The 27,918-nt window shown below is 42.8% G+C and overlaps 1 protein-coding gene across 7 annotated transcripts in view; it reads left to right on the forward strand.

Annotated features, from left to right (window-relative positions):
• Positions 1–27,918, forward strand: part of ARMC9 (armadillo repeat containing 9) — a 136,296-nt gene that overhangs the window by 82,696 nt on the left and 25,682 nt on the right. For all 7 annotated transcript variants that reach the window (XM_019739807.3, XM_074314880.2, XM_019739808.3 and 4 more), the window contains one exon: positions 22,686–22,790. In XM_019739807.3, coding sequence (XP_019595366.3) covers positions 22,686–22,790 — 105 coding nt within the window. The remainder of the gene's footprint in view (positions 1–22,685; positions 22,791–27,918) is intronic.

Below are 27,918 nucleotides of genomic sequence, written 5' to 3' on the forward strand. Positions count from 1 at the left end.
ACATGCGCATATTCTCCTGAGGAAATGAAGCTGGTCAGGTACAGGAGGAGGATGGCTGGTGGGTGGGTCTACAGTTGACCCCCTCTCAGGTGGCTGCAGTAAACTCAGACCCAGTGACCCTCTCATGTTGACTGTGACACAGGAAGGCTGGACTTTTTTTTTTAACGTTGTTTCCTAAAGCATCAATGTAGAAAGCAGAAAACTGGGTCTTGTTTCTTTTAAAAAGTTCTGTATCACTGATTTTCAAGGTAGAACTTGTGATGCTTTCAGATGCATTTACCAATACAAGGCCCTGGGTAGATACAGTATCCAAAGAAAGGGAAGCCACAGACAGTGGAACTGAATGTGGCTTTTATACTATCCCAGTGTGTTCTGGCATCACTAAGGGATAATTCACATCAAAGCACTTGGCACAGTTCCTGGGACATTGTAAGCCCTCGGTGAATGTTAGCTCCCATTATTATTGTCACAATGATTGTATCATCATCATCATCAGTATCACCACTGTCATAAGCTCCAGGCCCACCGTGCTTGGCTGTAGAGAACCACATTAAGTACCAGTGTTTCCGTCCCCTGGTACTCTGGTCTGATGGAAGCATGGGTGCCATAGAGGAGCTGCAGGTAAGGACATGGTCTCAGGTGTTTGAAAATACAGTGTATTCATAGAAAATTTGAGGTTCAGTAAGGCTAACAGATCCGAAGACTGTTGTCTTTGAAAAGCTAATGTTACTCCCAATTCCCAAGAGGCAGGAGCATGCCACCTCCTGGGGGCGACACAGGGAGCACCAGGGTGGGTCAGGAGGCGGAAAGAAGGGCAGTGTGGCCAAGAGCCTTTCCTGTGGCTTCTGTGGGAAGGAATGGGCGAGACAGGGTAAGCTGGCTTGGGATTGGCTAGTGTGAATGATTTCAGTGGGCCCTGGGTAGAGTGGTTGTCCCTGGTCGTCTGGGCAGATGGAGAATGAGTGGCCCAGCGTGTAAGGCTAGTGCTTGGGATGGGCTCTGGATTGGACGGTTTATGTTTGAAAGGTATGCTCCCAAATGAATGGTTTACCATCTCAAGGAATTGGCTAAGGTGGGAGAGGCAATCCTTCCAGGGTCAGCAAGGCCCAAGATTTCAAGGGATCAGAATAGAGAAAATGAAAGACATGGTTAATCCACGAGGCTCCCACACTGGCCCTGACTAACTTTCTGGCCTCATCTCCCTTTTCTCCCTGAAGTGGACTCCCCAGGCATGAAGGACCTCCAGGGACCTTGCATGGTATTAAACCCTCCCTCTGATTTGTCCTACTTCCTTCATCCCACTGTTGCTGCTGCCTGGATTCCAGGCTGGGACAAATACTGCCATCCTCATATCTGGTCATCTGGTCTTAAAATTCACATTGATCCCCTTCATATTCACCCCAACTGATAAAGGCCACAGTCTTTCAAAAGGAACTTTTATTTTAAAACTTAGCAAATAAGGGAGTGTTGGAGCTGTTAGGTTCCAGATCTCACTTGCATCCCAGCCGAGTCATGGTATGAGCCAAGAGCACAAGCCTCAGCCTGGGCCACCTGGTGGGAGTGGTGGGACAAAAGCTGGAATTGTGATTTGGAGCCAGACTGCAGAAAATGGAGAACCAATGAGTATTTATGAGCCTGGAAGGGGTGTGAACAGAGTGGGCCTTAGGAAGATTAATCTGGCTTCAGTGTTCTACTTACCTGGAGATCCAGAAAGCTTAGAAATACTTAGCAGTGCTTACTGTGTACAGGACGGGGCCAAGAGCTTTACAAGCTTCCTTCCATTTATTCCTCATACCCCCTCTGTCAAGTGGGTTCTATTATTGCCCTGTTTTTCTTTATGAGAAAAACAAACTTTGGAGAACTTCAGAAACTTGCTCAAGGTTCCAGGGGCAGTGATGGGTGGAACTGAGATTCAGACCTAGGCAGGTGTGAGTACCTGTGTGTCTGTGTCCCTTCTGTGTGCTCCAGTGGGGAGTGACGCTAAACTTGGCCAGTGGCAGGGAGCGCTCCTGGAGACAGAACCAGCAGGAACTAGTAACTAACAGAGCATGTCATGAGGAACTGAAGGCTGGAACCTTGGGAGGGTGGTGATGACTTTGACAAAAATGGGAAACACAGGCTTGGGGGGGGGGCATGTTGATTTTATAGGGAGAGGCACATACCATTATCTGGCTAGAACAGGAAATGAGGGGCCTAGACCAGGTTCTGACCAGGCTTCCCTAGCATTCCACAGACAAAGGCATATTGTTGGGTCTTGAGCTAGGACTTCCTTTCTCTTCGACCACCTTCATATAGAACTTGTGAGATGGTTGACCCACCTGAAGCTGCTTCAGGTACAGGTCTAAAGAGCTCTCTGTGAATCACCTCTGCTGGGCCCTGCTGTGGTCAGCTTGCCTGGCATGGTGCGGATACACTTTTAATTCCGTTACCTAATTGGCAAAGAATCGTCTTGTCTGCCTTATGTCTGTATTACTTGCTGGACCTTTCCATTATTTAACCAAGTCCATTTAAAAAAAAAAAAAAAGTGTTCCCAATTAATGCTTTCGCTTTTTTTCTGGTTCTAAATTTATTTCTATTAACACGGCTTCTGTGCTGTCAGACATTGGCTGGGATGAACCCCCCAACAGGCTGACTCATGGCCACTGCCCTCATTTCCACTCTGGTTTCTATGGAAATAGACGTCCAATGGCTCAAAACAAGGTGAGGGCTTGGAGACACCTCCTGATTCACAAGCACTTGCAAACCTTATTTGTCCAACATCTGTTTCGGAAACAGATGCCGAAATCACCAACTAATACTCTATACAATAAACTTTGTCTTGTATTTTACAAATACCAAAGCATTGCATGGCTTTTCCCTATTATCTCAGATTTTTGGAATAATAGTACTATTTTATAGTGAGGCCTGTATGTGTCTAATTTTGACCTATTTGATAAATCCTTATACTTAAGTACATTTTACCTTATTTCATTTATAATTTTTATGTACTAAACTTGTGTCTTACTTACCCAATCAAATCACTATCACCCAGCATTCTAATATGAACCACTTAGAGTCTTAGCTCTGGGAACATGACTGGAGAAAAAGTGCATGCCTGCTGTGGGGACAGAGCCAGGAGTGCAGTTTCCAGGCTCTCAGCCTCACATGGAAAGGTGCTCACTCGGGTAATAAATGGCCATCAACTGTGATTGGATGGCCATCAGCTGTGGCTAGTTGGCCGTCAGCTGTAACCAGTGAGCCATTGGCCACTAATATAACTGCCATGGCTACGCTAGCAGCAAATGGGGGCTAGCAAGAAGATGGTGGCTGAGCTATCAAGTACGGATTGTAGTTAGCAAGTGGGGTTGGTTGGTTGGCAGAGAGAAGTGGACAGCAGGTTGCAGATCATGTGGCTCCTACTTCCTGTGTCTCCTGCTTCCTGTGTCTCTAACCCAGCCGCCAGCGAGACTATAGTGATATGACTCCCCTATCTATGGCTCCGTGGGTGTTCCTTTTTAGCCTCACGATGTCCTGTGTTCTTATGCGGGGAGCGGGAGCTGAGACCCCGCATGCCGCCCTGCATGACACCTGCTGTCCCTTCCAGGTTCAGAATTCAGGACATCTGTGCCCCAGGTAGTACAAGAGGCCGTTGCTTGCATCACTGTGACTTGGTTGTAAGGACGCAGAACATTTTTGACTCAAATTGAGCCAGTTTGTATCTAAATTCTGTGTGCCACATTTCATGTATAAAATCTTGAATATGTTTGCTCCATAAAACATAGAAATAGAAGCAGTTTTCTGTTACTAGTGAGCAAAGTGGCCAACGCACCATACTTAATTTTGCAGCGACAGGAACCACAAAATTGACACTCGTGAAGCAGTTGGGGTGGTAAACTTCAGCTGTGATCTGCTGCTAAGAGTAGTCACATTAGGTGTAAGTCACACCTTTAAAGGGAAAAGCAGAATGAGTTCATCTGAAATAGAAAAAAACAGAAGCAAAGTGAAAAGTTAACGTTGCTACGTGGGAGACAGGCTCCAGAAAATTAATTAATGCAGCTCATTTTGTTGGGGATTATGTGCTACTTTTTGGCATTTATTTTGATATTTTCTTGCATGATTGATTCCTTTTTCTAGCTGCTATTTATTCACACTACCTTTTATTCCCCACTAGTGAACTGTAAGTGCCACCAGGGTAGGGACAGTGTCTGCTCTGTTCTCCAGGGGCCCCACTACCTAGCGCCCCGAGGCACACACCGGTCATTCATAGGGATTGCGAAGTAAATGCGCTGGGTAGACTGTTGTACAGCAGCTCCCTTGGCGTCTCTCTGCAGGGAATTCCTCCAGAGGAATGGGACCGGCAGACTCACCTGATCCACACCCCGAGACTTCTCACAGAGATCACGCAGCTGTATAACCAGCACCCAGATCAGTAGACCCCCTCTCACAAGCCCTCCTCCAGTTCTCGCCCTGGTTTTGAAATTGGTATAACTGGAATCCTACGGGATGATGCACTCTGAGCCTGGCTCTTTGCTCAGTGTGGTGTTTGTGAGCGTCCTACTTAGGCTTTGCTAACCCCATGGGGTGCAAACCACCCCAAATCTTGGTGGCTTAAAAAAGCAACAGTCTTTTCCTCCTGATTGGTTGTGTCAGCTGGGCAGGTCCTCAACTGGTTTCACCCAGACCCACTCCTGTGGCTGCATCTGGCAGGAAGTCAGCTGGGTGGGAAGGTCTGGGGTGGGGGGGCTCCCTCATGGTCTGGCAGTTGGTTCCAAACGGGTGGAGGCAGAACCCCCCCCACCCCCACCCCCACCCCCACCCCCACCCCCACCCCGGCCTCGTAAGGCTGAGGCCCCGGAACCCACAGGGCCTCAGCTCTGCCACATCCTATTGGTCAAAGTCTGGCCAGCCCGGACTGAAGGTGTTAGTTAGGAAATGGGCTCCATCCCCGCGTGGGAAGACGGGCGTTTCAAAGGGGTGTACTTGCCGGCATGGGAGGGGTCTGTGGCTGCTAATCTACCACAGGTTCATCGCGGAACAGACCATTTTAAGATGACCTTTGCATAGAAAACAAAATAACATGTGGTTTCACGGAGAAAAAACAAAGACAAAAAACTAAGAAAGAAATTCTTTCCAATTGACGTTAGCGTTCTAGCAATCTAAATTGACATCCATTACCATCTAAACCTGACCAAGTGGGAAAAGCCAACCGCCTATTTTCAGTCTGAATTTCGTACCACACGAGTCTTACTAGGCTCTGCCCTTAGTTCTTAATTTCAGCAACTTTATTTTTTTTTAACAAGGAGCAAATGGAATAATCTGTGTAAAGTCTGAGCAGAGTTTCTGGTACATGTAGTCTGTGGTCAGGCAGCAGTAGAATTTTTGTTTCCTTTTACTTCACCCACGTCTGTAGGGAAGCTGCGAAAACTGACTTAGCGAGAATTCATCTATTTAACAAATACCGGAGGTGCCAAAACAATGTACACAAGTGGACACTTTGGTCAACGTTGCTCAAGCAGTAGTTCGCTGTAATCAGAAGTGTCTGGACGCTGATGGGAACCACTTTGATTGCAGAAGTCAAATGCGACTTGTATTCATCTTTTATTATTGGTATATATTAAGTATTACAATTTTAATACAGTTTTCCTTTCTTAAAACGTGTATACATTGTTTTGGTACCCTCTGTGTATATCAGGCACCTGTTATGTGCCAGGAACTATATTACATCATTACTGATTTTTCTGTTTTACTTGTTCTGCCAATTACTGAGAAGAACGTAGAAATCTTTGATTATAATTGTAGATTTGTTTATTTTTCCTTTCAATTCTGTCAGTTTTGCTTCATCTGCTTTAGAGTTCTTTTGTTCTAAGCATATGTACTTGTAATTGTTCTTTCATCCCACCACGCTGAGCCCGTTGGCATTCTGAAATGTCCTCTTTGTCTCTACTGGTGCCCCTAGTGTGTTTTGTGCGGCTGCTATTAATACTGCCACTGCAGCCCTCCTATGCTTACTATTTACATATCTTTTTACAGCATATCTTTCTCCATTCTTCTACTTTCATCCTATGGGTGCCTTTGAATTTCAAGTGCTTCCCTTGTAGGCAGGATGTCCCTGGACTGCTTTTTTATCCATTCTGACAAGCTCTGCCTTTGGTGTTTATTTAGTGCATTTACAGTTTGAAATAGTTTAATTGAGGTACAATTTATATACCATAAAATTCATCTGTTTTAAGTGGACGTTTCAGTGATTATTAGTACATTTACAGAGTTGCACCACTATCCCCACAATTCAATTTTAGAACATTTCTATCACTTCAGAAAGGCCCCTTCTGTCCGTTTGTAGTCAATCCCTGTGTGCCCTTCCCCTCCCCGCCAAGCCCCAACTGACTACCTAGTCATCGACTCTCTTTATAGATCTGCCTTGTCTCACCATTTCATAGTCTGTACTCTTTTGTATCTTGTGGCTTTCATTGAGTGTGATGTTTTTGAGGTTTAACCATATTACAGTATGTCACAGTAGTTCATTTCTTTTTATTGCTAAATAATACTTCGTCATATGGATAGACCACTTTTTGTTTATCCATTCACTGGTTGAAAGACATTTGCATTGTTTCCACTTTTTTGGCTATTATAAATAAATGCAGCTATGAACATTTGTACACAAGTCTTTGTGTGGTCATTTGTTTCCATCTCTCTTGGGGTAGTTATCCCAGAGTGGAATTCCCCCAGGATGGGGCGTGGGGTATCACAAATTTATGTTTAACTTTTAAAGAAATGGACAAATTATTTTTCAAAGTGGCTCTAGCCGTTTTCATATTTCCACCAGCAATTATGAGGGTTCCAATTTCTCTACATCCTCACCAAAGTTTGTTATTGTCTGTCCTTTTAATTATAGCCATCCTGGTGGGTGTGAAGTGATGTTACATGGTGTTTTAAACTTGTGTTTCCTTAATAACTAATAATGTGGAGTATCTTTTTATGCTCTTACTAGCTGTATTAGTTTCCTAGGAATTTTGTAACAAACTACTACAAACTGGGTGGCTTAAAACAACAGAAATTTATTGTCTCACAGTTCTGGAAGCTAAGGCGTCAGCAATACTCTAAGGAACAATCTGTTTTGTACCTTTCTCTTAGCTCCTGGCATAGTTGGCAGTCCTTGACATTCCTTGGTTTGCAGCTGTATACCTGCAATTTCTGCCTCTTTTGTCACACAGCATTTTCACCTACTATGTCTTTGCATCATCTCATAAGGACACCAATCATATTAGATTAAGGCCTCACCCTACTCCGGTGTGACCTCATCTTAACTAATTACATCTGCAAAAACCCTATTTCCAATTAAGGTCACATCCTGAGGTATTGGGGGTTAGGACTTCAGCATGTCTTTTGGGGACACAATTCAGCCCATAACACTAGCCATTTGTATATCTTCTTTGGTGAAATGTCTACTCAAGTATTTTGCCCATTTTTTAAATTGAGGTGTTTGTCTTCTTATTGAGGTGTGAGTATTCATTATATATTCTGGCTACAAGTCCTTTTTCTGATATGTGATTTGCAAATATTTTCTCCTAATGTGTAGCTTTTCTTTTCATTTCTTAATGGTGTGTTTTGAAGCACAAAATTTTTTATATTGATGAAGTCAAATATATCTTTTTTTTTCTTACATGGTTTGTGCTTTTATTGTTGTATCTAAGAGTTTCTCATCTTTGGCACTGGTACCATTTGGGGTCAGATAATTCTTTGTTTTGGGGGCTGTCCTGTGAATTTTAGGATGTTTAACAGCATCCCTGGCCTCTACCCACTATATGCCAGTATTATCCACCCCACTCCAAAGTTGTGATAACCAAAAAATGTTTCCAGAAGTTGCTACATGTCTCCTGGGAGGCAAAACCACCCCCAGTTCGAAACCACTGGTCTGAACCAACATTGTTGAGATTTTCTCCTATGGTTCCCACTACAAGTTTTGTACCGTTGGCCCTTAATTTAGTTCTAGGATCATTTTTAGTTAATCTTTGTGTGTGATGTGAGGTAAAGATCTAATTTATCTTTTTGCATGTGAATATCCAGTTGCCACAGACTTTGCTTTGATCCATTGAATTACTTGGTCAAATTGCACTTCTGTAAAATAATTAATTGACCATAAATGTAAGCATTTATTTCTGGACTCTCATTTCTGTTCACGTGATCTTTACATCTTTCTCTATGCTGGTATCACATGATCTTAATTACTGTAGCTGTATAGTAGGTTTTGAAATATGAGTCTTCCAACCGTGTTCTTCTTCAAAACTGTTTAATATTCATTCACATTTAATGTAATTATTAATGTGGTTCAGTTTAATTCTGCTATTTGCTGTTTTCTATTTATCTCATCTGTTCCTCTGTTCTTCCTTTCTTCTTTGGTATTAAATGTTTTTAATACACCATTTTAACTACTCAGCTTTTTAGCTATATGTGCCTTTTTCTTTTTCTTTTTTATTGGGAAACAGTGTGTTTTTCCACGACCCATCAGCTCTAAGACAAGTTGCTGTTTTTCAATCTAGTTGTGGAGAGCACAGCTCAGCTCCAAGTCAAGTTATTGTTTTTCAGTCTAGTTATGGAGGGCGCAACTCAGCTCCAAGTCAAGTCGTTGTTGTTGTTTTTCAATCTAGTAGTTGTGGAGGGTCAGCTCACTGGCCCAGGTGGGAATCGAACTGGAGACCTTGGAGTTATGAGCACTGTGCTCTAACCAACTGAGCCAACCGACCACCCACCAGCAGCTCAGCTTGCCTTTTTCTTTTTAAATTGGATCTAGGGATTACAACACGCATCTTTTATTTATCAGAGTCCACTTTGAGTTAATACCGATTTGTTTCCAGTAAAATAGAAGAACTTTGCACCAAGTATAGCTCCATTTCTGTTCCTCTTTTGAGCTCTTGTTGCCATTTATACGGCATCTATATTTATCAAACCAGTGTTATAAGTTTTTGCTTTAAATATTCATATGTCTTTTGAAAAAATTCGGGTGAAGAGTATATCTGTGTATCCACCCACAAATTTACCATTTCCGGGCCTTCCATTTCTTCCTGTGTGCAGTTACCGCCTTTTGCCTGTAGCATCACTTTTAGCATTTCTGGTAATTCGGGTCTGTTAACAACGAACTCTCCCTTTGTAAAATCTGGAATTGTCTTTATTTCACCTTTATTTTTGAAGGATGCTTTCTCTGGATATTTTCATTGGTTATAGACTTGTTCAATAGGTTTTTCTCTAATGCTTTGAATATGTGGTTCTACTGTCTTCCGGCTTCCATTGTTTCTGAGGAGAATCCCGCTATTATTTATCATGTATCATTGTTGCCCTGTATGTGATGAGTTGTTTTTCTCGTTACTTAAGATTATCTACTTTGGCTCTCAGCAGTTTGATTATGATGTGCTTAGGTGTGGTTGTTTTTATCCTTTTTAGGGTTCATTGAGCTTCTTGGGGCTCTAAGTCAGTTTTTCAACCAAATTTGGGAAGTGTTCATCCATTATTTATTCAAGCATTTTTCTATCTCTTTCTCTCCTATCCTCCTTGCAATCCAAATACATATATGTTAGAATACTTGATATAATCTAACAGATGTCTGAGGCTTTCTTCATTTTTCTTCAGTGTTTTTTCTCTGTGCATTGAGCCTGTTACTTGCTATTGATCCATCTTCCGGTTAACGGATGCTTCTGCTGTCTCCTATCTGCTGTTGAACACACCCACTGAATTTTTCATCTCAGTTATTATACTTTCGGCTCTAGAATTCCCATTTGGTTCCTTTTTATAGTGTCCATTTCCCTATCGAGATTCCCAGTTTTTCACTCGTTTTTAGCATATTTTTTGTTAACTCTTGAGCACAGTTTTGTTTAATTCTTTAAACATTTTGATACAACTGCTTTGAAGTCTTGGTCTGCTAAATCCAGCATCTGGGCCCACTCAAAGCTAATTGTACTGGCTACTTTATTTTTCCTGAGTCACACTTTTCGGTTTCTTTGCCATGTCTAGTGATGCCTTTGTTTGAAAAGTAAGCATTGTAGGTAATGTTGTAGTGATTCTGGATTATGCTGCGTCCTCCTGATTGGTGTTGTTTTGTTTGTTTTAATAAGCAGTTAACTTGCATGGTCTCGAACTGAAATCTCTCTCTCCCCTGCAGCCAGGAAGTTTGCAGCCAGGGGTGTCTCTGCTTATTATTTCTCTCACCCTTCACTCTTTGGGTCTCCCTGTATAGTTTCACTGTCAGCCAGAGATTTGGGCAGAGATTATATTTACATACCTCAAGCCAGTAAGGTTCCTATCTTCTGCCACGTGAGCTGTGTGTAGGTTGAGGAATGCATTTAAAAGTGCAGAAAATTTGCAAGTTTCCCCAAGCTTTTCGTTTTCTCTGGGCTCCCTGGGGTTTTCTGCGCACATCTGTACTTTAGCAATCTGTCAGAGGTGCATGGAGACTTTATTATCTCGGTCCTTCCATGGTTCTGCTGCTCGAGCACTTGTCTTGTACCTTCAGCCAGTAAAGCTGTGGGTGTTACTGCCTGACGTAGATGAGAACTCAGCCCGGCAAGCAGACCATAAATGCACACCATTCCTGCCTAATTGTGGTATCACTTCCCCAGTGAGCAAACGCTTCTCAAGTTGTTACCTGCCATTGGTCATTCTCCAGTGTCTGAAATGATTGTTCTTAATCAATTTGTCACACTGTGTTCTTGATTTCTGTAGAGGGGAATTGCCTGACCCTCCCTCTCGTGTTCATATTACCAGAAGCCATCAGGCACTATTCTAGGCCCTGGGGATACAGCAACACACAAAATAGATATTCTGTCAGGAGAGAGCAGACCTTAAACAAATAGAAATATAATATGTCGAATGGTGGCACATGTCTTAAAGAACAATAAAGTAGGAAGGGAATGAAGGAGTGAGCCGCCTGGTAGAAGTGGGAACAGCACATGTCAAGGCGGTGAGGTAGAAGCAAATTTGGGGAGTTCTAGGAACAGTGAGAAGTGAGAAGAGGATATGGGGTCAGAGAAGGTAGCTAAGGTCAGATCACCTGGGGCCTTGGGAAAGGCATTAGCTTTCCCAAGGGAAGCTGTTAGATATTAAGTGAGATGTGACATTATTAATCCTCTTGCATTAAGTGTGTCAGAGTGCCAATTTACTGTTTCAGAATGAAAAATAAAACTTCCAAGCAAATTCAGTAACTCACTGATAGGCCTTGTCATTCCCGTACTTAAACTGAGCTTTGAGGCACTGGGATCAGGTAGCCTGTGGACCTCATGTATTTCTAGGCTGAGGAGGCATTTGATCTCAGCCAAACATCACCCATTTAGAATCAGGGACCCCAGCTGGAGCCCTGACTCTGCCATGTACAAGCCTCGGTTTCTCCAAATGGGCCAAGTCCTAACTGCCATGAACTAGAGCAGCACTCACTCAGCTCGGCGTCTAACACACGTGAGGTACATTCAGTAAGTGGACCCTAATCGCATGTGGGCACCAACCAGAACTGGGAGGCTAGTCAACTACCTGCTTGTCCCAGGCACCCGTCTCTAAACTAAGTGATCTGTGATTGTTTCTTCTCCCTCATACTGTGTCCTCATCTTCCAGACACTGTGGCTCATCCTTCCGAGAGTCACTTTCATTTCCTTTTCTGCTCCACTTCCTGGCTTATGCCTCGTTTCCCCTCTCTACACATTGCCCAGCCTCAGTTTCTTCCCTTCCCAGCCTGTCCCGCAAGTGGCCGCCAGACCATCTCCCTAAAGCAGAGCTTGGGTCGTGCAGGACGTGATCACTTAATTTCTAAATTGGGGAGCATTTTAAACATTCCAGAAAGGACAGAAAATAATATAAGTGGCAGGCAGGGATCTGTGCCTTCATCTTTCTGCTACCCCTCCCTCCCTGAAGTGGGTGTAAATTCCACGGAGGGTTCTGTGCTTTTATAGTCTCTTTATGTTTCCATAAACAACATACACTTTTTTCTCTGGTTTTTAATTTCACATAAATGGCACAATACTGTATGATTCATTTACCAACTTGCTTTTTTCACTCAACATTACGTGTTAGAGATTTATGCATGCCCGTACATGGGCCCAAGTTCATCCGTTTACCTGCTGTATGGTGTTCCACTGTAACAGTACATCACCCTGTTTTATCAGTTCCTTTACTGAGTGGCAGCAGGTTGCTCCTGTTTCCCACAGTGCAGCAAAGTGCTTCCCTGTTTTCTATACACATGTGTGAGCACTTCTCTGAAGTACACAACCAGACCTTGAATTGCAGTCCCATCTTTACCAGACACTGCCCAATTGTTCCCCAAAGTGGCGGAACCATTTACATATAGTTTCACATGATCCTTTTAAAAACATTTCTGTGCCCCCCCCCCCCGCCCGGCACACTTAATAAAATTAAGTTGCCAATGGTGGCATTCAAAGTCCCATTCAATGAGACCCCAGTCTACTTCTATAATTTCTTTCACGTCATTAGCTTTGTTTCTTCATCTATAAAAATGAGGATAAGGAATCATCATAGAATTGTTGGGGATCAATGAGTTAATCTGTAGCACATAATGGACACACACAAAACGATATTTTCCTTTCCATCCTTTCGATCCGTATAGTAGTATTCACTCGCTCTTTCTTCTGGAGCCATGCAGAGTAAGTCTAACCCAGAATAGCCGGGTGGCTGTGAACGCCAAGGCCAGGAAGTTCTCTTGATCCCTGGTAGGTATTTCATTGGCAGATCAGCTTATTGCAACTCACTGGGGTCTTGATCAAATTCTTGTCTTGTGTCATGTGTGTATTTGATTATGTGTACTATGTGCTCATTCCAAGTCCACGGTGACACGGAACAGATAGGGCCAAGCACAGAAGCCTCTCTGCACCCCCCAGAGACCCTAGGAAATGACAAATACTTGCTGAATGTTGAAAAAGTGAGTGGCTGCATCTAAACACTGAGCCTGCTTGGGTTCGAGCCCCGTCCTACCACTTAGCAGCTGTGTGGCCTTGGGCAAGTTGGTTAACCTCTCTGGCCTCTGTGCCCTCATCTGTAAAGACTATGAATACCCATTTCATCAGGTGACAGTGAGGATAGAATGAAATAATCTCTGTAAAGTGTTAGCACAGACAGGATATATGTTAGCCCTGTGTGTTAAGATTTTCATCATAATCTAGAGGCAGATTAGATGGATGCTGGAGTAAAGGTTCCTCATGAGTCGCCTGGCTAGAGCTGGAGCCAAGGCCAGTGGGTAGTCAGGATGGAGCTGGGGCAGAAAGCAGGGAGAAGAGAAGGGGGCTACCCTCCTGGGTAAAAGGAGGGGAGGGAGGTTGTTCCCAGTGCAGACTTCAGTAACAGCTGGCCTGTGAGGTTCTTCCTGAAAAACCAGATTCAAATTCCTACCACCCTATCCCTCCCCCCCACCCCCCAAGAGCTTGAGAAACACTGACAAATTCTTGCTTTTCAAACCTGCCTCATCTGGATTCTATGAGGACTTTGAGGTTCATCTAAATAATATTTCAGAACATACATGGTTTATTGAATAATAGTTTTTCCTTATGACATTTCTGCTGACAAGTAAGAAAATACTTCATTGTGTTAGGGGTGTGTTTTCAGTTCTGGGGTAGTGGCTTCTTGTGAGCTAACGCCACCCCTACTCACTCAGGGTTGGGTGAACACACTCAGACTTGGTTTCTGGGTCTGTCTGTCACTCCCCCCCACCTCTCCCACCCCCACCACCCCCCCAGCCCATCTCCTGAGCACACTCACATGACCCCTTTTAGAAGGAACCATGATTCAGGTTACCCGAGGTCCTCTTGTCTATAAAAGGCATAGTGTCTGGACACTGCTATGATGTTGGCTTCCTCTCTCTGTCCCACAAAAGCTTTCCACTGTCTTTCACTTCCGGTCCTATTAAGCCTCCAAGCCTCCTCTGATTCTGTGTATTATATCTTTGAATAAGCTCGGCTTTTCACAGAGCAATTTGCCGTCATCGCCTTATATCTTGTGTTTTCACTTAAGACTTCAGAAAAAGCAAGCAAATTGAACAGCTAAAGCAGTGGGTTAGAAGATCAAGGAAGTAAAGGACTTGGGGTGTCTCTGGTTTCTATCATGTGGTTAGGAACAGGGCTGACCGTTGGACCAGCCCCCATGACCCCGATGTGTTTCGTGAATGGGAAAGTTGCTATCTAGGACAACGTCTGCACATCACGATGCAGCCTCCAGGGTGTAGGACCTGCTCCACCCGCAGTCCTGGGAACACACTCGAGAGAGCTGCGAAAAGGGAAAGGGTCCATTCCACTAGGGGAATTCTGTTGACTGCACTGCCTGCCTGGTCACCTGGGTCCACCCTTCCTCTCCCATGTGGAGTGTTTTCCCCTTATTTTTTTACAAAGAGTGAGATTTACAATTCAGTGTTCTAAGAAGGTGTCTCAAATTTAAACTGCTGGTAGAAGTCTTATAATTATTTCAAGTGGAAAACACACTCGATACTTTCACTTGTCATATGTAAAACCACTTGAATACATTCTGCTCTCCGCGTTGTATCTGTAAGAATCTGAGTTTTCAAATGCATTTAGTGGTTAACCTTAGTCTTGTTTTCAGGCCAAGTGCTTAGAATCTGGTTTGTCTGGAGTATTATGTATCTAAAGCTTCCAGTTAAGAATCTTGTAGTGTCATAAGATCACCAAGCTGCTATGGGGAAGCTTCGTACTAGAACATCTAAATTCATCTCAGCTCGAGTGCCTTTTTTATGAGGCATTCTTAATTTCTTGAAGTAATCACTTATCACTAAGCATTACCTTTGGTAATCTGATGCATTCTGCTAAAACGTACATAAAGACCAGTAATTTTAGTAAAATTCCTTCCAACAATGATATTTAAAACCCCACCCCAATGAGGCATTTATTCTTGAAGCATTCCCTTATCCCTTACCCCCTTCTTTCACAAAGTAGATTTCAAAATATGTTTCATCTGGAATTCACAAGCAGCTGGGGAAAGGTAGCGATGTGGGCTGGTGCTGTTTTCAGGCTGGGCCCTCTGGCAGCGGGGCGTGACCACCCTCAGCTGCTTGCACTTGAGTGAGGCGAGTCAAATTCTTCCCACTTAAACTGGGGGAGACGAATGGAAAGCAGCTGCCCCTCTCCCAGACAGAATGTTGCGGCTGTAATTATCCTTGAATGTGGCCTGGGTTTGCCCATTTCAGAAAGTCCTTATACGTCCTCCCTCCGTTGTTCGAATGCACTTGACACCGACCGAAAAAGTGAAACAAGTGCCTGCTATCAGCAAGCGTCATTCTTGGTCGGCTCTCTGCTTACACTTCCCACCACGTCTCGTGGTTTCCTCCGCCTTCACGAATCTCCCTCCACGTAGAGTTTCCCAAGTGTTGCTGGAAATGGATTGAATAGTATTGAATTAAGCCCTTGCTTCTCTTTGTTAAATTGCACTTTCCAGCTCTACAGGTCCAGCTCATTTTACTGTTGCCCTTGACATCGCAGGAGTCCTAATGATGCCTCCATTTCCTTTTCACCGATATTAGTGTTTCTTACAAAAACAGTGACAGTGACTTGTTTATATCTATCCAATACACAGGCCTCTTCAAAATCAGAGAACTTAAGAAACTTCCTCCAACAGTAAGTCTTGATTTTAACGGAGTCAGCAAGATGATCTCACTTGCTGGATGGAGAAACCTAGTCACTGAAAAGAATCCTGTCTTTCCAAATAGAGCCTCATTACAAAACTTTAACCAAGAACTGACAATTTAAGAATGAATGGTTTTCACGTCTGTTTTTTTAACCTGTAGGCATTTTACATTAATATAACATTTCTGAAAGCACCAATATTTGCCTGTTGTGTTTTGCCAGTGGACAAACTGTGGTTGAGTTAACGAATTCCGCAGGTGGTAAGATGTGACGCCCTGGTTCTTCTTCTAGCCCCACACTTACATGGTAATTAATGCATATAAAAGGGTTGCATAAATCAGGGCCAAATGCAGAACTTGTCCTCTGTTTTGGAGTTTAGGGAAGGCCCATCAGTTACCAACAGATTTAACTATAAAGTACTTTTAATGAAAAAAAAAAAGCTCCAACTTGTTTTAACTAAAAAAAAAAAAATTTGAATAAATATCTCAGTGAAGCTCTTACTACCTCGTTTTTGAACGAGTTAATAAATCAAGTTCCAATTTGTGATTGATAGTTTGCAGGTGAATTTCTCACATGTGTACTTGTTGTCCAGGGTAAAGAAATACTTTTGCCAGCACTGACTGGTAGCCATCGACTGTATACTTTTCATTGAACTGGAATGTGGATGTTTGCTTTGTTTCTTAACGTTCCGTATTCCATTCTGGCAGGGGAATGGTACATCAGCAATACCTCCGTGAAACTGTCATCCATATGCCCATTTCCACCTGGGGCTTCTGAGGCTCCGTTCCCTGGAAAAGAGCTGAAATACTACCCCCCTGCCCAGAGCGCCCTTCCACTCACTGACCTCAGAGCCCACGGCTTTTGCTCACAAGGAGCAAGGATTTTCCTGAATTAATCATATGTGGTATACACTATTTGATCACTAAGATGTTGGTATTTTAGTAAACTGAACTGTAATCCAGGGCAGCAGTATAAATCTTACCTCGCTGTCGCAGAGCTGACCTGAGGTCGGGCCTCATAGATAGCATTACCTCTGAGGGACCCCGAGTGAAATTTCAGGATGGTGGGTATGGGAGCCCTTGGCAGAGCTGCCTGTCAGGTGAAGCCGCAGGAGACGGCAGCTGCCCTGGCTGTGGAGAATGAGTCAGGACTAGGGCTAATAGGTTGACCGTGAACCTGCCGTCCCAGGTAGGACAAGAGTGTGGATTCTCCATTTGTGATTAAAGGGATGAGACTGTGGGCTCCAGAATGCTGCTCTGGTCTCCTCTTCTCTCTCTGCCCCACTGAGCTCAGTTTCAGCCAGGCACTGGGGACCCTCAGGCCTCAGAAGACCCGGACAGTCCAGCCTGCACCTCCTCAGAAACAAGCTACTCTACGGGGCCCCCAAGTGGCCGAGTCAAAAGATCTGGGCAGAAAGGGGCTGCCCCAAGGCCAGCCTATCACCGTGGACTTGTCAGTCCTCTCAAGCTCGGTTTCCACATCAGACCAAATAGTTATAATAAAAGGAACCCACACAGCGTCATCGTGAGAGTGAAGATGTAAAGTGCTATGCAAATAGAAGGTGGGCTCCTCAATGGTTCCGTAATAAGAGGGCGTAACACAAATGCTCTCAAACGTACTGCTGTCTCCTCAGCAGCCCACGCTACCAGTAAGACAGGCTGATTGTCAGAAAAGGCTCTGGGTTGTCCTGGAAGCTGCCTCTTAGTCTGCTGGTTCTGGTCTGCCTTTGGGGACCACCTAGAATAAGTCAAATCCCCTTTTCTTAAGACAGCCCATCCTGGGGTGATACCACCTAGTGATGGCAGAGGTGCTGACTGTACTAAAAAGAGAGCTGGGGAGACAGGGCTGCACCCCCCTGCAAGAGCCCTACCAGGAGGCAGTCCTCTGGGGAATTTGAGCCTTCAGATTCCTTGGAAACCGACTCAGAAAAAAAATCAAATTCACAAAAGACTGGGACATCCAGAATGATTAGAAATTAGTTTGAAAATACGGGCAGGGTACTCGTTTGCAGAATAGAGCTTTCTCTTCCCGTTGGCAAGTTTCGAGGAGCTTAATTACAGGTGTTGAATGGGCAAGGAGGCAGGGTAAGGACTGATTAGATGATCTCAGGGACTGTTGTCACCAAGGCATGATGGCCTGGGGCACCCCGCCCCCAAGGCTGGACCTGCACGTGGACTGCCAGCTTCCTCCAGGCCCATTTCACGTCCACAGCAGGCCAGCCCCCTTCATACAGACACAGTCCTTCCTTAGTACCTCAGTCAGATGAAGGTCTGCTCTGTTGTGTACTGATCTTTATCATTTAACCTGTAAAGGACGGTGTCATCTCCAGAGCCCTGGCAGGGCGTGGGAAAGAGTCCTGCAGGCTCCCCGTTACCATGTACGTTGCTCAGCGGGCATTTGATTAGACACAGGCTCATGACCTCTCATATATGCTATTATTTTAACTCCTCTCTTTTTATTTTGAGATAACTGTAGATTCACATGCAATTATTAGAAATAATACAGAAATATCCTATGTACCCTTTACCCAATTCCATCCAATGGTAACACCTTGCAACCTGTAGTGTAAACAACCAGGGTGTTAACAGTGATACATTCAAGGTTTAGTTTTCGGTTCCCACAGGATCCCTTTTATAGCCACACCTACTTCCCTCCCACCCGCGTCTCCTCCTTTGCTCCTGGCAACCACTAATCTGTTCTCCATTTCCATAGCTTTGCCATTTCTAGGCTGTTACGCAAATGAAATCATATAGTCTGTAACCACTGAGCACTGGCTTTTTTCACACAACATAATTCCCTGGAGATTCATCCAGGTTTGTGTGTGTGGTATAGTTGATGGTATGGATGTACCATAGTTTGTTTAACCATTCTCCTTTGGAAAGACGTCAGTTCCCAGTTTTGGAATATTGCGAATAAAGCTGCTATAAATATCCGTGTCCAGATGTTTGTGTGACAATGAGATTCCGTTTCCCTGGGATAAATGCCCAAGAGCGTAATGGCTGGGTCGCGTATAGGTACATGTTTTGCTTTTAAGAAACTGCCAAGCTGTTTTCCTGAGTGGCTGTGCCAGTTACTTGTATTCCCACCAGCAATGTGTGAGTGATCCAGTTTCTCTGCATCCTCACCAGCATTTGGAGTTGTCACTATGTGTTATTTTAGCCGTTCTTGTAGGCGTGCAGTGATATCTCACTGTGGTTTTAATTTGCATTTTCCTAATGGCTAGTGATGTTGAACATTTTCATGTGTTTATTTGCCATCCGCATAGCCTTTTTAGTGAAATATCTCTTCATATCTTTTGCCCATTTGCTAATTGGATTGGGTTTTCTACTGTTGAGTTTTGAGAGTTCTTTATAGTAGTCCTTTGTCAGATATGTGGTTTCCAAATATCTTCTCCCAGTCTGTAGCTTTTCTTTTTATCCTAACAGGGTCTTTCACAGAGCAAGTTTTTAAAATTTTGATAAAATCCAGTTTATCCAATTTTCCCTTTTATGGATTGTGTCTTTGGTGTCAAGTATCAGTACTCTTTGCTTACCCATGGATCCTGGAGATTTTCTCCTGTTTTCTAACAATTTGATAATTTTACATTTGAGTCTGTGATTTATTTTGAGTTAATTTTTGTGTAAGGGAGAGTTAGAGGTTCCCTTTTTTCCCCCTGTGTATGTCCAGTTGCTCCAGCACTATTTCTTGAAAAGGCAGCCCTTCCTCCATTGAATTGCCTTTGTGCCTTTGTCAAAAATCAGTTGGGCATATTTGTATAGGCCTGTTTTGAAATTCTCTATTCTGTTCCATTGATCTATATGTCTGTCTGTCTGCCAATACCACACAGTTTTGATTCCTGTTGCTATATAGTAAGTCGAGATTAGATAGACTGATTCTTCCCATCTTATTTTTTTTAAAAAATTGTCTTAGCTATTCTAGTTCCTTTGCCCTTTCCATATAAATTTTAGAATTATCTTGTACATATCTACAGAAAATCTTGCTGGGATTTTTACAGCAATTACATTAAACTTGTATAGCAGTTTTGAGAGAATTGATATCTTAATTATTTTAAGTCTTCCAATTCATAAACACGATATGTCTTTCCATATATTTAGGTCCTCTTTGATTTCTTTCATTGTTATCAGCATACAAATCCTATACATGTTTTATTAAATTTATACCTAAGTATTTCTGGTTTTATTTTTATTTTTGTGAGTAGTTGTAAATGGTGTTGTATTTTTAATTTCAGTGTTTTAATTTAAGTTTATTGCTAGTATATAGAAATTGATTTTTGTATGTTTATCTTATATCCTATGACCTTGCTGAACTCACTTATTCATTCTAGGAGTTTTTTGGGGTCGATTCCCTGGGATATGACAGACAGTCATATCATCTGCAAATAGAGACTGTTCTATTTCTTCCTTTCTGGTCTATATGCTTTTTATTTTCCTTTTTTGTCTTATTGCTCTGGCTAGAACTTCTAGAACTATGTTGAAGAAGAATGGTAAGAGTAGAAATCCTTATCTTGTTCCCAATCTTAGGGGAAAATCATCCAGTTTTTCACCATTAAGTATAATGTTAGCCATAGTTTTATAGATGTTATCAAGTAACCTTCTATTCTTATTTTTCTGAGAGATTTGGTCATGAATGTTGAATTTTGCCATGTGTTTTCTTCATTCATAAATATGATCATGTGATTCTTTTCTTCATAAGCCTGTTAATCTTGTAGATTGCAATGATTAATTTTAAGTTTTGAACCATACTTATATCACTAGGACAAACTCCACATGGTCACGGTATATAATTATTTTAACATATTGATCTATTGCTCTATTCTATTTGCTAATTTGCTAATATTTGGTTAAGGATTTTTTTCTCCTTTTAATTTGATTATTAAAGATGTTTGCATCTTTAGTCATGAAAGATATTTTTCTATATTTTTCTTTTTATGGTACTGTTTTTGTCTGATTTTGGTACTAGGGTAATATAATACCAGCTTTATAAAATGAATTAGAAAGTATCCCTTCCTCTTCTGTTTTCTGTAAGACATTGTATAGAATTGGTGTTATTTTTTTTTATTTTTTTTTAAGTTTGGTGGAATTCTCCAGTAAAACCACATGGGCCTGGATATTTCTTTTTTGTGAGTTTTTTAAATTATGAATTCAATTTCTTTAAGTTATTGGACTACTCAAGTTATCTATTTCATGTTGAAAGGCTTGTGATAGTATATGTTTTTTATCTAAGTTGTCAAATTTATATGTGTAAAGTTGTTCATAGTAATCCCTTATTATCCTTTTGTTCTATACAGGGTCTGTAGTGATATCTCCCATTTCATTCCTGATATTAGTCATTTCTCTCTTCTTTTTATTTGTCAGTCTTTATGGAAGCCTGATAATTTTATTAATCTTTTCAAAGAACCAGCTTTTTGTTTCACTAGTTTTCCCCATTATTTTGTTTTCCTGTTTATTGAGTTCTGCTCTTTATTATTTCCCTCCTTTTGCTTGCTTTGGGTTTATTTTGTTCTTTTTCTATGTTCTTGAAACTTTCTATTTTTCAATTTGTCTCAAGAATGTTTGTAATTGTTCGTTGAAGCATTTTTATGATGGCTGCTTTAAAATCTGTCAGATAACATCTCTTTTATCGTGATGTTAGCTTCTATTGTCTCTTTTCATTCATTTGGAGAGCTCCCTGGTTCCTGGTATGATGAGTGATTAATTATTTTAACCTGGGTGTTTCAGGTATTGTTGGGAGAATTTTGATCTTATTTAAACCTTGTTTTAGCTGGCTTCTTCTGACACTCCTCTGGCAGGGAAACCAGGGGCCCTCATCATTGCTGCCAGGTGTGGGCAGAAGTCCAGATTCTACCTCCTGTTTCTGCAGGTAGGGCGCGAGTTCTGGGTCCCTTCTAGGCCTCCACTCATACCTCTCTGACTAGAAGGAGTAGGAATGCCTCCTTACCGCTCCCCACATCCTCCCCTCCAACGCGGTGGGCAGTAGTGAAAGTCTTGAATCCCCACCGGGCCACCTCTGACACCATCCCCGCATGGAGAGGGGGGACATCTCGTTACTGCCTAGTGGGGGTGGAAGTCCAGGCTCTCCACCTGGTCTCCGTTCTCACCTCGGGTGGGGGGGTGCCTCATCACCTCCTAGCAAGGATGATGTTCCCCCTCCATACTTTGCCTTCTCTCTGATCACCCCAGCCGTGTATGTTGGGGCGCCTCGTGATACCTGGTGAGGGTAGAAGTTGAGGTTCCCCAAGGCTCTTGTTGGTATGGTTGGGGGTGGGGTGACAATGATTTCTGTGGTGTTTGGTTATTTTCTAAAAGTTCTGTCGTGCTAGGTTCCCCTTTCCTGGTTCTTTGGCCAAAGGGAGCAGACTTCTGGGGGACTTTATTTGTTTTTCTTCACCATTCATGTTTCTGGGTTGCTGGCTTCTTCAGCTCCAAGTCTGGAATTGATAAGGCAAAAAGAAAACCCAGGGAACTCACTACTTTTCATTCCCGTGTCCCAAGGTACCTGGCCAGTCTGCCTCCTCCTCTCCACCTTTCAGGGTCTCTTACATGTATTTTCTATGTAATGTCCAGTATTTTGGGTTATACTTAGAGGGAGACATAGGGAAAAGTATGTCACTCCATCTTCCCCGAAGCAAAACAACTCTTCTTGCTGAGTCCTCTTACTTAGTGACTCTAAATTACTTGAGAAAAACAAGCCTACACTAGACAGTTTTGTATCCCCTGTAAGGCCTGTACATTTTTAGGTGCTTAATAATTATTTATAGACTGACTGGTTTGGTTGTTCGCATGGCACCTTGACCTCAGAGAGAGGAAGAAATGTGACCAGGAGACTGTTAAGCATCTTATTGCACCTCTTCACATCTGCGGTTGTGAAAGGACTGATTAGGCTCCCAGCTTCCTGACAAGGTGGGCTGCCATTGTCGCTTTCACCTTCATTGAGAGGTTGTGAGCAGAAGGTACACTGCCCCTGAGACCCACAAGTTGCTGTGGTTGGGCGAAGGCCTTCTCACTCATGGCAGGGGCCCATTTGGGGGACCCACCCCTCTGGGATCTTGCGGCAGGGGATCCAGAATGTTCACCCATGTCTCCTTTGAAACAGGAGGACCATGACACTATGGAAGCTGATCTGGACAAAGACGAACTGATCCAGCCCCAGCTCGGAGAACTCTCAGGCGAGAAGCTCCTGACCACAGAGTACTTGGGAGTGAGTACCACATGAAGGGGTGGGGTCCTGAAATAGAAAGGAGAGGTGGACCAGTGATGACTGAGCATTGGCAATAGCATATAAGGGTTTGCTTTGGTCTCTTATGATGCTGTGTTTCTGAGAAATTCCATGTTAGCCAATTTGCTTCCAGTGGCCCTACTACCTGTCACAAAAAGACATGCTGGTGAACAGAAGAGGGACTAGAATATAACTAAACGGCACATGCCAGGGACCTTCATAATACCTGACGGCCTGCCGTCCTTAGTGGTAATCATCTCCCATCCAGCTTCTTAGAGTTCGTGTGTCTTATCCGTCAGAAAGGAATCGGACGTCATCAGCACACAGGTGATGGCTGAAACCATCAGAGCTGATGTGGTTGCGTGCTGAAGCAGAGGATGGAAAAGGAGAAAGGGGCTGAGGACAGAGCACTCTATGAGCATGTCAGGAATGGAAGAACGAGGAGGGGCCCCGAGGAGGACAGAAAATGAACAGAGAGGCTTGAGGAGGACAGGAGGACACAGTGCCACAGAAAACAGAAGGGACGAGAGTTTCAAGATGGACTGGGTAGTTAGTTCAAGCCTCCGAGAGGCCTATGGAGTCACACTCGATGATGGGGCCAAAATCTGACCTCTGAGAGTTCCCCGATGACTGATGCTTAGCAGCTCTGGGAGCCACTAGTTACCACCCACCAGCTAAGTAGGGAAGGGCGTGAGTCTGGGGGGAGCTGCCTGTCGGTCAGGCTCTAGTGGCGCATGCAAGGGCTTTAAGCTCATATCTTCACAACTGCTTGTGACAAATGCTAGAACCTGCCAGAAATAAAAGACATTTCACTGGGGAATACGTGCCCAAAAAATCATGATTCATGCTTCCCATTCTGATGTACTAGGTAGATTGCAGATTTTTCAAAATCAGGCCAAAGAGGTTGACTTTTTGAAACATTGTGTCAGAAAATTGTCTTCAAAAAATTTTTGTTGAATGGGTGCCATTTGCCTAATGCACAGCAGAATGCTGAAAAAGTTGAAGACATAGGTATTACCTTCAACAAGTTTACACAAGAAGACACAGAGCAGATAAAACTGTGCTGTTGATGAAGATTGTAGATAACAGCGAGGAGTGGTCAGTGGTTTGGCAGTTATTGTCCTGTGATGTCAGAGCTAGCCCAAGGTTTCTCAAAGTCCCAGACCATCGAATGTGGGTTAAAAATAGTCTACGCCCTGCCCTAGACCTCATCGCCATAATCCCAGGAATTGGTTATTGTACACACCAATGATCTAGAAACTACTAGCTTGGGGGTGAGGGTGGAGGTGTAGTTGGAGATGGGGGTTGGGGGCACCAGTGGGTTCAGGGATGCGAGGAAGCAGATTCCAGGATTCCCGGACCCAGTAGCTTGTCCCCTGCTGGGTATTTGCTGCCATTCCCTTCCCTGCAAGGCTGTACTGCAGTCCTTGCCTCCCAAGTGCAAATGGCTCCAGTATTCTGCAGGGCCCAGGCCACAAAAAGTGCTGAAGTCCACAGGGGCCTCAGAAAGCTTGCGACAAGAGAACAAGTCACTTTTCCTCAGCTTGCGTGAGCGTGAGCATGTCAGTGGTCATGTCACATGTATTGCCTACTAATGGTTTTGGTGCAAAGCAGCATGCCATGTTTCTTCTTCAGCCTCTGATTATCAGGTCAGGACTGGTGATTTTGCCAACTTCTCCTTGCTTAGTTATTTCTGAATTTTTTAGTATCATGCAGACTATGCTGAATAATCATTTAATTCTTCCTAAATAGAATGCCTTGATTTCAATATCTTTATCACCTTGGTCAAAGGGATGTAGATATTTAATCATAGAATCTTAGTTTTTTGTTTTTATTTTGAAGTTTAAACTTACTAAACTATTGTTTAGTTACCTTTAACAACAGTAATAGGCATGACTTAAATTAGTTCAGCACATGTCATGGACCAGCCCCGTGTTGACTGTTTCACACGTCTGATTCCATTTAATGTAATCCTCCTCATAAACTGTAGGTATATACTGCTATTGTCCCATTTTATAGAAGAAGAAGCAAATAGCAGAGAATCCTGCCTTATCAGTAAGAAAGGAAAATCTGGGTTTTGTGGCATCTTCAGTTTATGGGGTTTTGGAGGCGTTCTTTAAAATAAAGGGGTACAAAGATATAAAAGTGAATACTTAATTTAGAATGAGACTGGAAAAACAAATCACAGTTAAATTCAAATTTGAAGAACTGACAGATACCACAAACAGAAAATAGTGTTTTAGTGAACTAGCAGCTCAGCCCACTTTGTAGTCTTTTTCTGTGTATATATTTTTTGTTTTATGCCCTTTGATTGCCTTTACATATATGATGAGTTTGTAATTTTTCTACAGAGAGAAAGGAAGTCAGTCCTTCCTGTAACACATTCAAATTTTCTTATTGTTGATGGATTAGGAAATTTTCTTTCAGCCTCACATTTAGTTTTTGGGAATATAGAACGAAACAGCAGAAGGGAAGTCAGAATAGAAGGAAATGTCAGTGTTAAGTAATAACAGTTAACATATCCTGCTTTTGCAAATTTTACAAAAATATGTGAACACATTGCTAGGGCCCCTTCTGGGGCCTTGGAGCTTTATTTGCATTAGTTCCGTGGTAGTTCTGCCTCAGTGCCTGAGCCCTTCATTCACATGCTTGAGCCTCTTGGTCATAACGTGATGGATGCAGCTCCTGGCACAAATCCATGATAAAGTCAGGAAGAGGCTAAACATGCAGGCTAACCAACTCCACCCCCTCTATAGTGCTTTTCCTGAAGCTCCATCTGGTGACTTCCACTTGCCTTTTACTGGTCAGAACTGGGTCACATGGCCCCTAGCTGCAAGGGAGTCTGGGAAGGTGAATATTGTTCAGTAGACACATTTTGTGCCAACAAAATCAGAGTTTTGTTGGTCAAAAAAGAGGAATGAATATTGGGTAGACAGCTAGCAGTGTCTGCTTCAGCTTCCAGGTTACTTTCTATTATTATAGATAGATATATTACATACCTGTAATTTCTTACAAAAATTCATACTGCTTTGTAACATGTCATCATTTCTTTCAGTGATTCACCAATACTCAAAAACTAGTAAATGGGAAATATATTTTTTACCTAAATTGACATGTGTTGACCATCTTCTACTACTAAATAAATAAATTGCATTCAGCTAAATCATGTGCTGCATTTTTAAAATTGTGTTTAAATATGCTGCATTCTTTTAGTAGCAGAACCTTCTTTCAAAGAAACTCTCCACCTGTAATATACATAAAAGCTGAGTTCCTCTGGATGAGTAAGGTGGGTGTCAGGAACCCTTTCTCTCCTCTCCCAACAACCCGTGAAGCATTTCTGAGGAACTCAGTGTAGACAGTCGAGTTTTGGACCAGATACTGTTTACGATCTTTCCAGCCCCAAACGGCTCCTTGGCAACTGAGGGGCCCAGAGACCTCATGGGCCACGCAGTGGCTCACCCTGCAAGTGCAGCAGGTTGTAAGGCGGACAGGAAGCACCCTCTGGAAAGTGGCTGCTCTGAGGCACTGGGTGTGCCAAATGCAGTCGTGCTGAGCCCGCACACCTAACCCTCTTCACAAGGACCTTTCCTCAGGCATTCTGACAACAGGCCAGACTCGGTTTCCTCATCCATTGAAAAGGACAGCTCCACCCACTCTAAATTATTTCTTAGGTTCTTAGGCCCATGAAGCTTTAAGGAGATGGTATGACTGACTAGGTTTTCCAAAGGCTGAAACACTCAAATATAAGTGATATGTTTTCTTCCCTCCAGGAAGGAAGAAGAAGGGTTGAACTCAGACGGACAGTAGAGCAGGGAGGAGGAGGCAGAGGCCTAGCAACAGACTTGAAAGAACCCACATATTCACTGTCTCCCTTTTCCAGTAGCTTAAGACTTAGCCTGTTTAGCCCTCTGTGGAAAGACCCAAGTGTTTTGACTAGCCTTAACAGAGGGGGAAAGAGAAGGCATGAATGGTCCTAAAGTACCACTGAAAATTGGACTTAAGGGGCCTGCTCTGGTGATAAGGGTGAGCATGTAAATTTGGCTCTAGATACTAGGAGGGGACAATGTGACAGAAGGGAAGTCGGAGTAGAAGCAGACAGCAGTATTAAGTGATTGCAGTTAAAATAGCCTCTTTTGGAAATTTCACAAGCAACATAAAAGGAGATGAAACTGCATTTTAGTTTTTATTTGGAAAGCTAATTTATGTTCTGTTTCCTCCAAGAGTGTAAAGTCCTCCCTCCTACCTTCTCTCTTCTGTCTTTTCCCCTTCACACTCCCTTCCATCTGCCCCACCTCCCTTTCAGTGCCGATTTGGGCCCAACCTGTCCACCCACATAGCTGGTAGCTGTCCCCACAGTACTGGTGAGGCCTACTGATTCTTTCCCATAGGAAATTGGCCCTTTTTTTCTTCCCCCTACCTCAAATAGAGTAGGTAAACCCTAATAACTTTTCAGTACAAATCAAGAAATCACAGATGTAATTTCAATGAAAAAAAAATGTTTGTACTTTTCTGTTTTTGAAATAATTATAGATTACAGAAAATTGAAAAAGTAGTACAGAAAGGCCCCATCCACCCAGTGGTACCGTCTTGTTTAACTTGAAGCACAACTTCAAACCAGGAAATTGGTGTTGGTACAATTCACAGACTTTATTCAGATTTCACCAGTTTTACAGTGATTTCCTTTTTTAAAACAAGTTTTCTTAATTATTAACATAGTATAACTATATTACAGAAAACTTGGAAAATAGAGAAAAAACCATGTTTCCCTGAAAATAAGACCTAGCCGGACAATCAGCTCTCATTCATCTTTTGAAGCAAAAATTAATATAAGACCCGGTCTTATTTTCATATAATATAAGACCGGATATAATACAATATAATGTAATGTAATGTAATGTAATATAATAAATATAATATAATAAATATGATATACCGGGTCTTATATTAATGTTTACTCCAAAAGATGCATTAGAGCTGACTGTCCAACTAGGTCTTATTCTCAGGGAAACATGGAATTATTCTTGGTTCTACTATCCTATATAGCCACTGTAATCATTTTAGTGTTTCACTAAATCCTTCCAGTCTTTCTGTGTATTTTTAGTGTAATTGA

This window comes from Rhinolophus sinicus, chromosome 17 (genome assembly GCF_057876585.1).
Source record: "Rhinolophus sinicus isolate RSI-liver-muscle chromosome 17, RSI-T2T, whole genome shotgun sequence".
Lineage (NCBI taxonomy): Eukaryota > Metazoa > Chordata > Mammalia > Chiroptera > Rhinolophidae > Rhinolophus > Rhinolophus sinicus.